The sequence below is a fragment of the Orbicella faveolata genome, unplaced genomic scaffold, assembly GCF_042242905.1.
Source record: "Orbicella faveolata isolate gen_17 unplaced genomic scaffold, um_ofav_v1 contig_12, whole genome shotgun sequence".
Classification (NCBI taxonomy): Eukaryota; Metazoa; Cnidaria; class Anthozoa; order Scleractinia; family Merulinidae; genus Orbicella; species Orbicella faveolata.
This window is the reverse complement of record NW_028301539.1, coordinates 17,917,534-17,935,136: the sequence shown is the minus strand read 5'-3', so window position 1 is coordinate 17,935,136 and position 17,603 is coordinate 17,917,534. Positions and strand designations below refer to the sequence as shown.

The following is a 17,603-nucleotide window of genomic DNA, read 5'->3' as shown; positions in this document are numbered from 1 at the left end:
ATAATGATGAAAAGAAGTAGCATCTTATAAAACGCATACCGAATTCAAGACTAGAGTGCAAAAACCATAACCTATTTGTTCTATTTGAGACCAAAATGGTCAAAATTGATACTCTATTTTATACCCCATATAAGTGAGTACCCCCTAGGGGGGAGGAGGTATAACGAGGCCTATGAAGAAGGCAAAAGAAGACTAAGGAAATGCAATGTGGGATTCTTTGGGTTCAGAGAAGGAGGCGGAGCTGGACTTTTTAAAGTTTTCGTGGGTATGGTAGAGATCTGCCCATAGAGGGTCTGGGGCGAGATTAACCGATAGCTGATGGTCAAATGTCAGCCGAGATTGACGTGTTTTGCTGATCACTAAGCTGTGAAACACCGCCCAAAATTTAGGACATTTAGGTATTCATGAGTCACGACTGCTGCGATTCCATCATTCTAGCGCTCCATACTAGAAAGCATAACGATATGAAACGCAAGACGAGTCTGAAGATCTTCTTAAAAGTCTAAAAAATAGATCGGAGCCATAGCCCGACAAGTGACATTCTCACTCCGTCCTGCTGCGGTCATGGTAATTTTCTCATTTGAGAGGCTACCAAGCTTTACGTTGTTCGAACAGTCGTCTAGATCTTAGCGTACTTTTCGAGATCAAATGGAAGAGAAAGCATCCTGTAGAGTGTTATCTATTCAAAGTCACGTTGTATCAGGATATGTAGGAAACGACTCGGCGACATTTCCACTTCAGGTATTAACGGTAACTGAATATGTGTGATTAATTACAAATGTAATCTTACGTTACACTTGTACAGCGTTACAGTACACCATATGTATTGTGCTTAAAGAAAACAATAGCCACAATACACTTACATCAGGCAAACTGGTCATTATTAGAACAGCTTTTGATTTTACTGAAGTTGGTGACTTGTTTCCTTCGAAAGCGCATGTGAAAATATCCTACCCCCTAAAGAATTTCGAGACAAGTATTTCGGCTAAACTCCAGAATACCCGGCCACTTTAGCATCTCATTGAATAAGAATAGCAACTATTGTTATATACCTCGTTCTTCAAAGCACACCGGCACATGTAATTAAAGTGGCCGGGTATTCTGAATTTCTGACTTTAAAGGTGAAATTTGATTTCACTGGGTGTTACAACTGGATGTGTACTTGAAAATAAATAGACTGCAGTCTGTTTTTCTATCGAAATTCAGCAGGGGTTATGAGGCGAGACGCTTTAGCCTAAAGGGGAATGGGACCAGACATGGGTGCGGCACACACAAGAAGAATTCTTGTCTCGCCTTCTTCCCTACTCGACCACGGGCATATCACCCTTTTGCATTAACGATCACTAAACACTCGTCTTAGTGACCCTTAGAGAAAAAACTGCCTGCCAGCAGTCTAGAAAGTAATAGAAAAACAAGACTTTCTCAAAATAGACAATACAGTCAAACCTCCTGTAAGGGACCACCCAAAATGTTCAAGCCTAGATGGTTGCTTATGGTTGCTGGTCACTTATTTGGGTCAAAATTTTACCTCATTAACATATGGTAACTGCAGAGACTTACCCAATGTTTGAAACATTTTATTCATGTGAAAAGTCAGTTTTGAGAAAATATTCAGTACTTGCCATTGAGAAATTTCCGTCTCTCATACTAGCAAGGAATGCAATAATGTTACAGCATTTTATTATCCAATTTCCGCCCTATTATCTGTCAAGCAGTGACTTATGGAAGGTTAAGAACAAAAGAAAATTTCAAACTTTTAGCTGTAAAAGTGTTGGTGGTTGCTTACAAGAGGTGGTCGCTTACAAGAGGTTCCAATTGTAGTCATTTGACTTGGAAACTTTCAGTATTTTGGAAAACTGGTCACTCAGGAGAGGTGGTCACTTATGAGAGGTGGCCGCAACTGGAGGTTCCACTGTATCTAATTAGATGGCAGTCTAAAGTGTCAGATAAATGGCTATGAACACAAAATAATAAAAACTGATCTTTCCCTAAAGCTGTGAGAGACAGACCTGGTAACTGTGTCTAAATTATGATACAAGGGTTATCAATCAAAGTCAAATTTCCTGGCCCTGGGACCCAATCCCACAATCAAAAGTCCAACTGGAGGAATGGTCCTAGGCAACAAATCCCCACCTCTTGCCTGGATCCCCCTTGTGGGATAACATTGATACTTGGTCTTAATCCCTTTCTTTAACACTTTCTCAAAAATGCACACCATCAGATGCTCATTGACTGACTAGTGATTATAGACATTATTTTGTTATTGGTTGTGTTAACATTATTAAGACAGCTGAGAAAAGCAATGCGTAAAATCAGCCAATCAGTGCTGGTGGAATCCCAGGGGGAACTCCCATATAAAAAGGACGGGGGTCCATGTGAGAAATTTTTGAAAGAGACCCCTAAGAGGTACCAAGATACTGTTTTGTGGACGTGGCTTGAAATTTTTTTCACCCCTAAGTGGTACCAAATCTAAAACAACACATTATATATCCTGTCACATTTTTTCAGCTCAATACCCTGAAAGGTACTGCAAAAGCTCCTGCTGTGGACCTTTTAAGGCTAAACGCCCTAAGAGGTACTAAAACCTTTTTTTTTTAACTCTTTAAAGGTAGGACAAGTACCCCTGTCCTTTTTCCATGGGAGTCCCTCCCAGGGTGCAATGTTCTATCCTGTGAGATATTTATGAACACTGACACTCGGTACATGGCTTGGTGGAGGAATAATGGTTTTTCTGAAACTCACAAAGTGTTTGGATCAAGAGAGGTCTCCTTGGAAAGCATTTTAAAATAATTTTGTGGAGATAATTTAGCTAATTGGAGTGATGTTTACAGTGTAGATTAACTAGGCGAAATGGAGCACGATTAACGCTAACGTCGCAAACCATAGAGCTATTACATCATTTTATTTTAAACATGCCCATGGGAGTTAAATACTCTTGGTCGCTTGTAAAAATGCTGCAGAAACATGAATTAACTCTGACAGCATAGGATACTTGTGCGACACAGACTTCCCTATGCCCCAACACTAAAACAAATTTGTGGTAATCACTTAGGGGAATTGTGGGCGGTGCGGTGGCCTCATGGTTGGTGCACTCAACTCTGGAGCAGGCGGCCCAGGTTCAAGCCCTGGCTGGGGACATTGTGTTGTGTTCTTGGGCAAGACACTTAACTCTCACAGTGCCTCTCTCCACCCAGGTGTATAAAATGGTACTGGCAAATTTAATGCTGGGGGTAACCCTGCGATGGACTAGCATCCCATCCAGGGGGGGAGTAGAAATACTCCTAGTCACTTCATTAATCATGCTACTAAAACCAGGATAAGCTCCAGCCTGATGAGCCACTTGGCTTGTATGCAGACTTTACCTTACTCAGGGGAATTGTTATTTTAATGTTAAGAGTGAGGAGACTTTCTTACTTATTGTTGTTATTTTCAGGTTCTTGGTTTCGATGTTGACACGATCAATTCAGTTCAACTCTCTAACCACACTGGTTTGTTTGACTAGACCTTTTTACTATTTTTTAAAGTTTGTATGATAATGGCAAGAAGAACAACCACAAAAGACCAACATTTATTAATATTTTGCAATTATTATTATTATTAGTACATCTGAGTGATCAACTGATGTGGCAAAACCTGTGACCATGTTGTTAATATAACTGCTGCTTCATTGTGCCTTTTTTTGCAAAATATTTTATTTGTTTAGTGCAGTGATTGGTTAAGTACATGAGAATTTCTTAAGAGAGTCTTTGCCTTATACCGTCTCATAGTCTGAAACTTTTTTCCATAATCAGTTTTAACCAGCTAGGTCTTAAAAGTTTTTGTAAAATTTATTCTTGCTGAAAATATAAACCATCGGTGTGCTATGATTTTTTGGGGTCTTCACTCATCTCCATGCATTCTTGACCAGGTTCATTATTTAATGTGGTCCCTGGTAACTTAGCGTCATACTTAACAAAAAATTGTGATCTTAGGAAAATTTGTTCTTATGCTGTAGTTTGTTGGTTTGTTTCTAGGATATGAACATGTTCAAGGTCAAGTTTTGGATGCTAAGGAACTCAAAGTCTTGTTTGAAGGACTCAGGCTGAACAATTTACACCATTTCTCTCACCTTCTGACAGGTAGAATTGTAATATATCATAACATAATAAGTGCCAGCAAGTGTGTATTAGAACTTCCAGGAGTACAAATTTTTTATCCTAATTTATGATCACTTTGTGCCGATGACAGGATTTGTATTCTATTTGTTAAGTCTTTGGTATCTTTAAGGTAGTCGTTTACATAAGCCCTATCAGCTTCCCTGGGCTTCCTTGCCTTATACATTGGTATTTTTTAAATATTTATTAATGGAAAAAAATAAACAAACAAACAAACAAACAAGCCCTCATTTTAACGTACTTGATGCAGAAGGGTTACATGATTACTGGTGATTACTGAGAATAAATGGAATGCAGCACAGAGAACACTAAGTCTTGGTCGCATAACAGTGCTAATAAGGTCTTAAAAGCTCCTTGTCTTCCTCTTGATGCAGGACCTAAAGGTTCATGACCCTTATGAATACTTCCAGAAGAGAATGAGAGAGCATGTTCGTAGGTGCCTTATTTTCATGACATATTTTTCATTCCTTTTTTTCAGGTTATGTAGGTTCTAAATCATTTTTAGAGGAGGTACTGCAAGTTGTACATCAGCTAAGAAACGCCAATCCCAACTTAGTGTTTGGTATGTAAAAGGATGCTCTTAGTGCTATAGTTGAACATGGACTTGGCTTGATGCAAAGTTTACCATGAGTGATCATCTCTCTTGAAAGTGAACACATTTTTTGGTACCAAAGAAGTCTACTTACAGAATAATTGAAAGGCCGTATGCAAGAACGTCCCCTAGATTTTTCAGCCGTTTTTGAAAGTTCTTAAAACTAGCTGAATTTTGGCATGTGGGCTTCGTTTCACCTGACAAACATTGCTCTGAAGTTTTTTTCGCTGGGTTGCTTTTTGTTCTCGAGAAATAACGTATGCAAAAAGGCACACAGGTTGGAAAAACCGAGTGGTTTATTGCATATGCAATATCTCGAGAACGAAGCGAACTTTAGCGCGAAAACTACGGGACATTGCTTAGCATACCTGAACGAAACTGCATGCGAAATTTGGAGCGTTTTCGACAAAGTTCACTTTTGATTAAAATACCTGATGCCCTTTTCCCGCCGAGTCCTTCAAATAAACGAAGCTGGGCCTTTGTTATGATAAACAGAGCCGATCCTTTGTTATAATAGCCAAGCCAAGCCTTTGTTATAAGTCGAAGTCTCGCCTTGGTTTATTATAACAAAGGATCAGCCCGCCGCGACCGCAAGGACTTTGATTTTACTTAGAAACCAGCAAAATGTCAATTTCACGTAACTTATATAAGCTCAAATTTGTTGATTTCAGGTCAAAGGTGCTTAAAGTGTTGACTCATGTTAACGCGTGACGGCAAGGATGTTGATTTCTCTTAGAAAGCAGCAAAATGTCAATTTTACGCAACGTAAAAGCTCAAAAATGTCGATTTTAGGTCAAAAAAGGTTTAAATGTTGATTTCATGTTAACCCGTGACGGTAGGGATGTTGATTTCACTCAGAAAACAGCAAAATGTTAATTTCACGCAGCGTATAAGCTCAAAAATGTTGATTTCAGGTCTAAATAGGTAAAAATGCTGATTTTACGTTAATGCGTGACGGCAAGGATGTTGATTTCACTTAGGAAACATCAAAATGTTAATTTCATGCACCGTATAAGCTCAAAAATGTTGATTTCAGGTCTAAAGAGGTAAAAATGCTGATTTCACGTTAACGCGTGACGGCAAGGGTGTTGATTTCACTTAGAAAACAGCAAAATGTTAATTTCACGCAACGTATAAGCTCAAAAATGTTGATTTCAGGTTTAAATAGGTAAAATATGGCGGCTGGAAAATAGTGTTAACATCTGGAACTTACTTTGGTTATCTGGGACAATGATTATCTGCACTGAACAAATAAACATCAAATAAGCACTTTTCCAAATACAGCAACGTCTTAAATGGCTAAAAATCACGAGATAAATACATATTTTTCGACAAACGCGAACGTAGCTTTATGTCACGCACCGCCTAACAGATTAACAAATTAACCATTCTGCGCAACGTACGGGTCTCCATACATCTGCATGTCCGCTGATCCCAGAAGTTCAAAACACTACAAATCATGCCGATATGAAATAAAATCAGCACAACCTGGATCACAGATCTATGTTACAATCGATCGCTGCTTGTTGGCCATTATTATCTTTAAATGAAAAAAAGCCAAAACAATCTAGTTACCAGTTCGAGAAACGTGAGCAGAATGTGATCGCAATGCATGCTGGGAAGGGTCTTTACACCTCGTGCACGAGAAAACACGGCGGTCGATACAAGACAAATTTTATAAGTCAAAAACCAGTTCTCACTTTCCAAACTTTGACACTAGCAACGCTTGGCAAATGGGCCACAACTCACGAGAGGGTATTTTTCTTGGGCAAGAACTGTTCTTGGACTTTGCTGCCTGGCTCGATCTGACTTCGAGCGCCAATAACACGATTACGGTATATCAGCTACCTTTGAAGTTTCAGAACACATTTTGATTCTTTAAAACATGCTGATGACTTACAGGTTTATTGAGGCTTTATGATGCCTCTCAACCACCAGGCAGGCACACAAGGTACTTTAACACAATGCTTAAGATATTAGTTGACAGAGCTCTAATGCGGCACATCTCTTTTTTGTTCAATGGTATTTCGTTTGCCGCTCGATCGATTCACGTGTTGTGTTTACATCACAATAACCGATGTAAACAATCTGTTCCCAGATTTCCGCTCTATATACTATTTTCCTTTGACTTTAAGACAGCTAAGATTCAGTGGAATACACTATAAACAGTCTGCCTGTTTGCTGTTCAACAGAATAATAAGGTTTCTTTTGTTTTTTGTTCAACAAAAGATCTCCAAAAGATGCCGCTTGGAAAACTGAGCTTTTTGCATACGTTATTTCTCGAGAACGAAGAGCGCCCCAGCCAAAAAAATCCAGAGCAATGTTTCTCAGGTAAAACGAAGCCTACATGCCAAAATTCAGCTATTTTTGAACACTTTCAAAATGGCCAAAAAATCTAGGGGACGTTCTTGTACGCGGCCTTTCAGATCTCCCTCAGAGCTTTATTATCTAGCTCTCTACACGCACTGCAGGCCTATGATGAGGGAGCATAAATTATCTCCCTCAGAGCTTTATTATCTAGCTCTCTGGACGCACTGCAGGCCTATGATGAGGGAGCATAATTATCTCCCTCAGAGCTTTATTATCTAGCTCTCTGCACACACTGTAGGCCTATGATGAGGGAGCATAAATTATCTCCCTCAGAGCTTTATTATCTAGCTCTCTGCACGCATTGCAGGCCTATGATGAGGGAGCATAAATTCTCCCTCAGAGCTTTATTATCTAGCTCTCTGCACGCACTGCAGGCCTATGATGAGGGAGCATTATTGTCCACTGCATTTGCTCTCATTATATCCATTGAAATTGAGTTAACAGTTGTTTATTTATTTTTTAAGTTTGTGATCCTGTCATGGGAGATGGAGGCAAATTTGTGAGTAAAAACAATTCAACTTTTACCTCACAGTAATTGATTCATGTTTTAATATCAGTCATCCAGTTTTTATTGAGGGAGACATGGGGATATGCGGTGTTGCGGTGTTGATGTTTTTTTAATGGGGTGATGTGGTGAATAAAATCTCAACTTGCGGTGTTGCGGTGATCTCAAACCCTACAGTGTGTGATGTTTGTGTTTTTCACTCTGCAGTGTTCAGTGAAATGAAATTGTTTGCAGTGCTGGCCAGGGTTATTTAATTGCCTTTCTCAAACCTAAATTTGACCTAAATTTAGCATGTAAACTTTGTTAATCCATGCTAATTTATGATAAATACGTACCATTGAGGTTAATAATTTGTAACAAAATACAGACCATCACTTCCTAGTCAATCTTCAATATGCTTCGGCAGACAATCCAAAGCTGTTTTCATTTATACATAACTTGACAAGTAACTCGACCTCTGCCACCCGGAGCTCAGTGTTCGGTAGACACGCGGAGGAGTGAGGACAGAAACAATCCTGAAAATTCTGGAAACGCCAAGGCCAAATATAATGTAATATTGACTGCGCAGTTGTTTTCTACGAAGAAAGGAAAAGGTGGCGAAAACTACCGCCCACAAAATATATTCAGATGTTGCGTGGGCAGGGAAGAAAGAAGGCTTTCTAAGCTAAGGAAGCTTTGTAAATTACACACGTTTACTATTTTTTTGCTTTTGCTATTCGGCTTCATCTATAGGTCATTCTGATACCAGTCTATACCTGCTCCAAGGTCCTGCGACTTTCTTGGCCTTCCATTTTTTCAAACGATTATCGATATTGAACGCAAACGCTGCTAGCTCCAGAAAGCAATACTTTCAGTCAAAATAGGGCTTCAGTCAGAGGGTTTATACACCAAGAAAAGTGAGCGAAGTAAAAGAAGAGAGGGATCTGGGGTTAAAAGCCATCTCTCGAGGCTCCTCTCTTTTTCCTTTGTCCACTTCCTAGTTTTGTGCAAGGTTTCTTCACAAGAGCAAGAAAACTGATTTACAGGCATCAGAAGTATCGACATATGTGCAATGAAAAACGTTGTGATGTGTTTATTTTGTGAAAAACTGTTGAGGTGTAAAAGTATTATTTTAAGTGTAGATGAACAAATCATGGCGCTAAAAATATGCGTAGCGGTGATGGTGTTTCGTTGACTTTTCTTGGGATGATGCGGTGTTCGTTATTTTTTTTGCGGTGTTGCGGTGTTCAGCCCCCCCCCCCCCCCCCCCCATGTCCCCCTCTTTATGCCCATGGAAAGTTTGGAAGGCATTAAAGAAGCATAAGAGTTGTTTGAGAAGCAGCCAAGATCAACTCTAGCTTCTTGATTGCTCGTCTGTATTATAACTCAGTGATGCACAGCTAAAAGCATGAATCAACTTTATTGTGGAATAACGTTGCCAATGGATTATGATGCTAGACTAGGGTATAGCCAGGGTATAATTTACGATTATCAGTTATGAACCCAAGTTATAGACCTAAGGGTTTATGGAAACCTTTCAAAGATAAAACTTCTCTGCTCAGGCCAAAGCAGTCCTAACAGCCAGAGCTTGTCCCAGTGTCCATAATGTGACTAGAATTATTGTGACTAACTCCGCGAGCAGGCAAGATGAACCAAATGTTGTTCTGTGATTGGCTAAGCAAACAGGCCAAATGGGCCCATCTTGTCTTGCCTGCTGTAACCCATGAGAAAATGGTGTCCAGCATGCCTTATAGTGAATCTTTTATTGACCAAGCTTCTTTGGTTGACTTTATTAGCCTCAGATTGTCTTGTTTTTGCATGTTTATAGACTGAGGTCCATAAGGCTAACCATTAGGTGACTATGCATCACATATAGAATAGCTTTTTTGGAAAATTTGAGTTCTCCCAAAGTCACTTGTGTAGTGCTTACAAGTGCACTTCCAGAAAAATTACATCTACATGCGCACCCCATTGAAGTTCACTGAAAACTCTGAACAGATGAAGGGGAGTCTCAGAATTCCAAAATTGTTTAGCACAGTATGAAGCTAACTGAAAATTCCAGAGGGAATGAAAATCACTAAACGACTCCACTGGGGGTATTGATATTTTCTTGAACAGCGCATTCCATACTCTTTACATTTTTCATGCTAATTCCACTTAGTTTATGAAACATTCTAATTAACATTTCTTTGCTCTTTGTATCAGTATGTTCCTGAAGAGTTAATGCCAGTCTACAGAGATCAGTTACTTCCAATGGCTGATATTATAACACCAAATCAATTTGAAGCAGAGTGAGTAACTTGAAAACAGGGGTTTTATTAAGGGCCAGACAGCGGGGAAATTGAGGATGATTAATTGTGTGACTGGTTTGACCATCTAGAAAACTGTTTTTTTTCTTGTAAAGAAGTTCAGTTCAAAAAGGTTTGCCTCCCTGTGAAAACCAATTACCTTCCTGCTGAAGACGTTAACGAAACCGCAGTGAAAAACCAGATGGGCTCAATTTATTATTATCCAGCCTGTTAGTCACACAAATAATCTCTTCCCTGTAGCCACGAGCAATGCAGAATCATGAAACCCAGAACTAGGGCAAGCTTTATTGAAGAAAGAATTAATCTACATTTTGATGTTCAAAAAAGAAAGGGTCTCTAACTTGTTTCTTTGGATTTGGTCCCGGTGAAAACACCGACACACCAAAACAAAAATTACTGAGTTGTAGAAACACTCTTTAAAGTTTTGGAAAACTGTGACTTTCCACAGCATTTCTCACCCTCTTAAACTTCCCCTTGTGTTTCTCAAACTTGGGAGAAATGAGAAACCTGATGGAGCTAATTAGAAATAGACTGATGTCATATCAACTGATCATGACCTTTGACCATTACCCCAACATTTGGTTTATAAATTAACATAATTTGTGTGAGCTTTTTTTTTAATAGGCTTTTAAGTGGTGTGAAGATAACCAATGAAAGTGAAGCTTTTAAGGTAACATCCGGTACCTTACAAAAAAACAACCAGGCCCAGTTCAGACATTGTACTGCTACTGCCATGCCAAACTTAATTGCATAAATTTAGCTTTGACTGTTGCATGGCAGAAACACAACTCTGATTCAAACATCTTGCCAGAGTTACACCAAATTCAGGGATTTTAATGGAGCCAAGTAACAAGTCTCCTTGTAACTCCCTGTGGAATCCCTGTGGGAACACAATCCCCCCAAATACCTAAAAATAAATTATAAATTGTTTGGTGCTGCACTTGCTCGGTACTGCCACAACATTAGGCCAATATTCCCCAGTATAACCCTCGCTCTTGGTTAGTAAGAGATTATTATTTTAGTCAAATTTGAATTTTGGCTTGATTCTCGTGGAAGTTTAATACAAACAAAGAAATCAAAATTCTCATTAATGGGTATTTCATAACTGACTTCGTTTAAAAGAAAAATCTTGAGGAGTTAGTGTTGCTTTTTAACAGTTCTTTTATCAATTTACTTCTATGCTGTTTCTTCATGTGAAGGCAATGAAAATACTACATGAAAGGGGCACAAAGACAGTGGTAATAACCAGCTCAGAGCTGGGTGACAGCAAAACACTCATAGCCCTTGGCAGCTCACTGAATGGTCAGTGTTGTTGATCTTGTTATTGCTCTTTTTATTTCTTTGTCTCACTGAAGAACCTTTACTCTGAGGCTCAGATTAACCCTAAGTTTTAAGAACATCCCTAGTCCAGTATTGGCCCTCTCTCCGTCATGCAATGCCATGCTCCCGAGAGAGGGCGAGAAGTGGACCAACATGCCCCAGGCTGAGAATCACCTGAGGAAGTTTATTTTATCAATTTTGTAAACAACAGTATGAACTCTGCTAACATACAAAAACCCGAGTCTATACAGTACAGTAACCAAATAGTTTTAGGAGCATACTTGTGCATAAACCTTGAGCTTGTCTTATTAAATGGTTCATTGTAGAAACATTCGGTTTTATGTGCCCTAATAAGTTTGTTGTCAACCCGGCATTGATTCATTGAAGTGTTAGCTTGCGTAGCAGGCGAAAAACGACGGAGATGGGAAGGGGGAGCGAGAGCCGGCGGGCGGGGGATAAAAGGAGCGCAGGCTATTGAAGTGCCAGAAATGGTAAGAACATTCCAGGCTCAAATGGCGAAAAAAAAAAAAAAAAGCTAAGAGAGTTCAACCTCAATCCAAAAATTAGACCTCCTTACAAAAAAAAGAGTGTACAAGTCAACACAATTTAATGGCTCTGTTCGGGTTTGATTGTGTCACCTTGATTTTGTTTAGCTCGTGTGGGAACACGTTATTGTTATGTTTTGGTCATTCCTTTGCCAGCCTTAAATGAAAAAATTGTAATGACGTTTGTTTGCTCTTTGACCAAGGTACAAAGAGATGCATTAGGATGGAGATTCCCAAAGTAGACGCCATATTTACCGGCACTGGAGACTTGTTTGCCAGCTTACTTCTTGCGTGGCTCTATAGACACCCTGACGATTTAGCCCTGGCTTGTGAGGCCACGGTATCAACAGTGCAAGCTGTGTTAACGAGGACTTTGGCTCACGCTCAACGTAAGTCAAGTGAAATGTGAAACATCCTAAGGTTTTCATGAACAATGCAGGCATATAAGCACCGTATAGGGGCTTTGTCTCTACTCAAAACCCACGCAAGACAAGCTTATCATGAATGACACCACAACAGGTTAGGGGCGGATCCAGCATTTTTCAAGGGGGGTGGGGTTGGTACCTTGGGGCTGCAGAATCAATAGGGCATGTTCCTAAAGTGTTGCAATTTGAGAATTGGAACCTAAGTGAAAACGGTTTCACCAGAAACACTAGCAATGCCACAAAGTAGAAATCAGTAATGAGGTATCTGTCCGGAGAGTTCGCCTTTATTTTTGCCATAATATTCACAACCCTTTTCAAATTTCTTGTGTTTTGCTTCACCCCCCCCCCCCCCTAAATCCGCCCCTGCAGGTGTACCCAAAGACTTTATTGTCAAATGAATATTTTGGCTTGAAAGGTGGCCTAGTAAAAGAAAGAACATAGTTAGCCGTACCTTTCCTAAACTGAAATACCTCGTTTGAAATGTATCCAAGCAAACTGGGGTTCTAGTAAACGCGTGTTTCGGGGTGCATGTGAGTTCAAAGTACGGAACTTGATATAGTGAAAGGGTCATTTTGCAATTTATGTGCGTTGGCTGTTGAGCTGGCGTTACATGTCTTCGCTACACAGTGCTGACGAGCCCCAAGAAGGGCGAAACAGCTGTCCACTGTTGCGATCCTACTTTATCGGTTCTTGTCATGTTGGTGTCTCGAAACGTTTTTCACGTAGTATCAGTCTTGCAGTTTATTGTTTGTCTTCATACATTTTTTGGCTGATCAGATCTCTTGTAGATCCTAAGTTGGCAGCGTTTATCGTATGCGGTCCCTTGCAGTTTCTGGTTTCTCATCTAGTAATGTGCCCGGGCCCCTCCCATTTTAAGGGGGAGGGTTGTCGTCTCGCTTAGTAGTGGTGTAAATCACTAATTTTGGTCTAACTTAGGGTGTTCATGACGAAACGCCCTTATTTTTGGCCGTCAAAGAATCTATTAGGGTGCACTCGAAGAAATTACAATAAAAAACGTTGTAATTTTGTTTTTAAGTAGTATCTTTTAGGGGTAAAATAGAGCTCGAGAGAGGCCCAGGCTGGTCTCCTTTAAGAGTTTACACCTTTTGCTGTTCATTTACAGGAAATATCCATTCATTCGGGTCCAAATTTGTTTCATTATGGTCAATATACTCTCATTAACACCAATATGACCTTCATTTACGCGTAGGGAACGTTCAAGAATAACACTTGAAAATGTCTTAACATTCAAAATCATCAAAAGATAAACAATACCTTCCTTTGACATTCATTGGCTGTAAATGTATTTTCATTTTCGTCGAAATAAAATTCGTTGTCACGAAACGACAACCATTTACACTTTTGGACATTCCTTTTTCAACAAAAGACTTTCAATTACAGAATTTGCATGAGCACTCACAATCAAGTGCATTATTATACAACCATATCCATGAAGGCGACAATCTTACGTGCGGTGAGACAAACATTACAGCCGTAATAAAATTTATTTTTGGAAGAGAGAATATCAAATTTGCTGAACGATTTATCCCTCAATTGCCTCATTATTGATGCATCGTGGCAAATATGTTTGCATGAAACGATACCATTGTCCACATTTAGGCCCTGATTATTCTTTCGCTGTGTTCAAATGGGATTCTATTTCTTCGTGGCATTTGTGGGGAAATCTAACTGTCACTTTATCACATGTATACTGTAGTGCGCCCTCTGAGTTGTACGCCAAAGATTCGTAAGAGGCTGAATTTACATCTGCAAGGGGAGGATTGTGAAAATACGATTAAAAAAAGGTACATACGGTCCCTAGTTCTATAATCAAATTTTCGAGGAAAATTGGGCACGATATCTCTGTTCAAAAGAACTACGCTAATGAGCTATTGTTTTCTCTTAATGTTAGGTGAAAACACGGTAATGTCTGTCTCAACGTACTAAAGATTGTCACCTTCACGGATATGGTTGTATAATAATGCAATTGATTGTGAGTGCTCATGCAAATTCTGGTACTGAAAGTCTTTTGTTGAAAAAGGATTGTCCAAAAGTGTACATGATTGTCGTTTCGTGACAACGAATTTTATTTCGACAAAAATGACAATACATTTACAGCCAATGAATGTCAAAGGAAGGTATTGTTTATCTTTTGATGATTTTGAATGTTAATACATATGCAAGTGTTATTCTTGAACGTTCCTTACGCGCAAATGAAGGTCATATTGGTGTAAATGAGAGTATATTAACCTTAATGAAACAAATTTGGACACAAATGAATGGATATTTTCTGTAAATGAACAGCAAAAGGTGTAATTCAATATTTCCGACGAGCACCCCCAACTTTTTCATATAGGTGTCCCTGGGGATAATCTGCCCTCTTAGCTCCGATTAACACTCTAAACAATTTTGCTGCCAAGTAATCACGCTATACAAATGTGTTGCGTCAGTTAGGGATTTCATAAATTACCTCGTGTGTGCATTAATGAATTAAAGTTGTTTAACGCACTCCAGATTGTACGGGAGGCTTTCTGTCGACTTTAATCTAACGGGTAGTACGCCTTTTTCTATTTTCATTATCTATTTTTTTTTGTCTTTAGGACTAGCTGGCGAGGGAAACAGACCGACACCTGGACAAATTGAACTACGTCTGGTTCAGAATCTTGATGATATTAGGAATCCAAACATAACATTCAAAGCTCAAGTAGTTTCAGATTGATCAAGGGTTGAATGTAGGGACAGGTATCTGTAGGATGTAGTTTTGCTCAGAAATTTAATGAATGATCAGTTTTAAATCAAGAGAATTTATTAGTAAGACCAAAAATGTGATTTTTTTTATTTAGTGTGGTTAGCTAAGAGAATTCAGTCAGATTGTATAGTGTTTGGTCAGGGAATAAGTTTTTCGTTTACATGTAAGCTGTGCTGTTTCGGTCGGTAGGTAGAAGCACTTGGGAGTTTACAAGGAAAATGAATTTTTTTTAAGCCCGGGGCAAACGTTCTCACAGCAAATATATCCGGCATTCTCCTGCCGTGGTAACTTTGTTGGGCCTTTTTGCACAATGTTTTGTTGGAAACTTGATTTGAATCAAACTTTCATCTAACATGTCCTAGCAGGGTAATGAAATAGTTGCGATAATTGGGACCTTTTCTCACGGCTTTAGATTAAAGATCAGCTGATGGTCTGAACAGCGGCTTGAAGGTATGCATTTCCTCCATCTTTTGGATAGTATAGAGAAGACAAATCGATAGCGAACAAAAATGCTTCTCGCTCGCTCACGTTCGATCGCCAACTGGCCATCTTCGCGCTCGTTCTGGATGATTCCTCAAGAGTGAACGTTTGAAATGTAAACAGCAGCTCTGACGACTTAGCTATTTGTAATCGAACGACAGTTCAGCCTGAAAAGTTTTTACTACATGGAACTTGCTGGAGATTTCAAGATTCATCGTACACGAGTATTTCGTTGTACTTGCTCGTTGTTAGTGTACATATCAAAGAATAAACCATGCACCTGAACTGAAGAAAAACAATACAAACAAATATTTAAGCTGCTGCATAGAAAAGCTAGCAAATATTTTGACGCCTCCACGTATTATTTTAGTTATTTTCATTACATTTTCCCAGGTACATACTAACCTTTCGTTATAAGTTCTTCGATACAAAAAAAAAGAAAAATGGGAGTAAGTGAAATAAGTGATTTGAGTGAGACTGTTTGAATTGCATGCTAGTATGACGTTTCTTTAATAACATCAATCTTAATTAGTATCTGTTATTCGGTGAAAAGTAAAGTACTCGCGAAAAATCTGTGTAATAAAACGTAATTTTGTAGTCTTGTTTTTGCCTGGTTGCCTTCTGTTTGAAAAAGACATCTATGTTTCATTTACTCCAAATTCTAACGTGTCGCATTCTCTGTTGACTTTACGAAATGGTTAATCTGTTACCTGACCCCTTTTTGTAAACATTAATCTTAGTCTTTCTTAAATCCTTGAATCTGATTGGTTCCCTAATTGTTGACTTTTATCGCTGATTGATTAAAAGAACTATGTCACGGATTTTAGCCAAATTTAGACGTAACAAAATGGCCGCCAAATTGAGTGAAATACAAAAATAACCACTTAAAACAGTGAAGGAATATTTCAATGACACAACAAATACAGAAGAAGGAACAGATGCACAGAAATCAAGGAAGAATAAAACGTACAGTGATATGGGTGTTTGATAAACTATTAGGCTGATCACTTATCAAAGTCAATCTCGTTTGTTTGGCAGCTAAATAATGCCAGAGAGACATATTTGTTTTTCTAGTGAAGCTTTGTTGTTTTCATTTAGATCCAAAGATGTAATAAGTTTGAGGGAGTAGTTGTCAAAAGCTAATTGTAGTAATAAAATAGCCGAGACTTAACTCAGCCGTGACAGAGCACCTTTAAGATTCTGGTCTTTTGACTGCTTTCCTCAGAAGAAACTCAGAAAACTCTAGCACAGAGTCTATGATACATACTGATTCTTCCCAATAATAATAATAATAATAATAATAATAATAATAATAATAATAATAATAATAATAATAAAACAGTTACAGAAAACGAGGATGTCACGATATTATGGGACAGTTAGGTATAGCACACATTTTGAGGAGGGTGCTATCAAGCTAAAAACTGGCTATCCCCTAGTGCCCCAGGACCATGGTTTGGTCTCGGCCCTAAGGACTCTAAGCAAACATTACGTGAGGACGATAATAATAATAATAATAATAATAATAATAATAATAATAATAATAATAATAATAATAATAATAATAATAATAATAATAATAACGGCCAAGGAAGGACGGAGGGAGAGGTTTGATATCCGTAGAGGATTGTGTCAATCAAGCAAAGGTATCGCTAGAATGTTATGTTCAAACAAGCGAGGAAGGACTGTTAAAAGCCGTCAGGAGGGATGGGGATGCGAATAGAGAAACAGCTGCCAACTTTAAAGCGAGGAGAAGAACTGAAAATATTCAAGACTGGAAAGAAAAGCCGTTATATGGACAGTTTGCAAGACAGGGTGAAGAACAAAGAAGTGGGGAAACATGGACCTGGTTAAAAGAAGGAAAGCTCAAGAGAGAAACAGAAGCTCTTATCATTGCTGCACAAGATCAAGCAATACGAACAAACTATATTAAAACGATGGTTGACAAGTCACAGAATGACCCGAAATATAGAATCTGTAAGCAGAGTAACGAGACCATTAGCCATATTGTAAGTTCGTGCTCGAAACTGGCACAAAAAGAATACAAAAGGAGACATGATAACGTGGCTAGAGCAATCCATTGGGACCTGTCAGGAAAATGTGGGTTTGAACGAAAGGAGAGATGGTATGACCATGTTCCAGACAGTGTGCTTGAAAATGAGGATTACAAACTTC

General features: G+C 38.9%; 1 protein-coding gene across 2 annotated transcripts; it reads left to right on the top strand.

Annotated features, from left to right (window-relative positions):
• The first annotated feature begins 364 nt into the window (after positions 1-364).
• LOC110060866 (pyridoxal kinase-like) lies at positions 365-16,025 on the top strand. Of its 2 annotated transcripts, none has more exons than XM_089282625.1 (10): positions 365-741; positions 3,434-3,488; positions 4,014-4,118; positions 4,660-4,716; positions 7,581-7,615; positions 9,806-9,891; positions 10,534-10,579; positions 11,109-11,211; positions 11,978-12,163; positions 14,800-16,025. In XM_089282625.1, exons 1-10 carry the CDS (start codon positions 649-651, stop codon positions 14,916-14,918), a joined length of 885 nt encoding a protein of 294 aa, XP_089138751.1. In that variant the 5' UTR covers positions 365-648; the 3' UTR covers positions 14,919-16,025. The 2 variants fall into 2 exon arrangements, with proteins under 2 accessions (XP_089138751.1, XP_089138750.1); XM_089282624.1 differs by having other exon boundaries at positions 366-741; positions 4,633-4,716.
• The last annotated feature ends 1,578 nt before the right edge of the window (positions 16,026-17,603 follow it).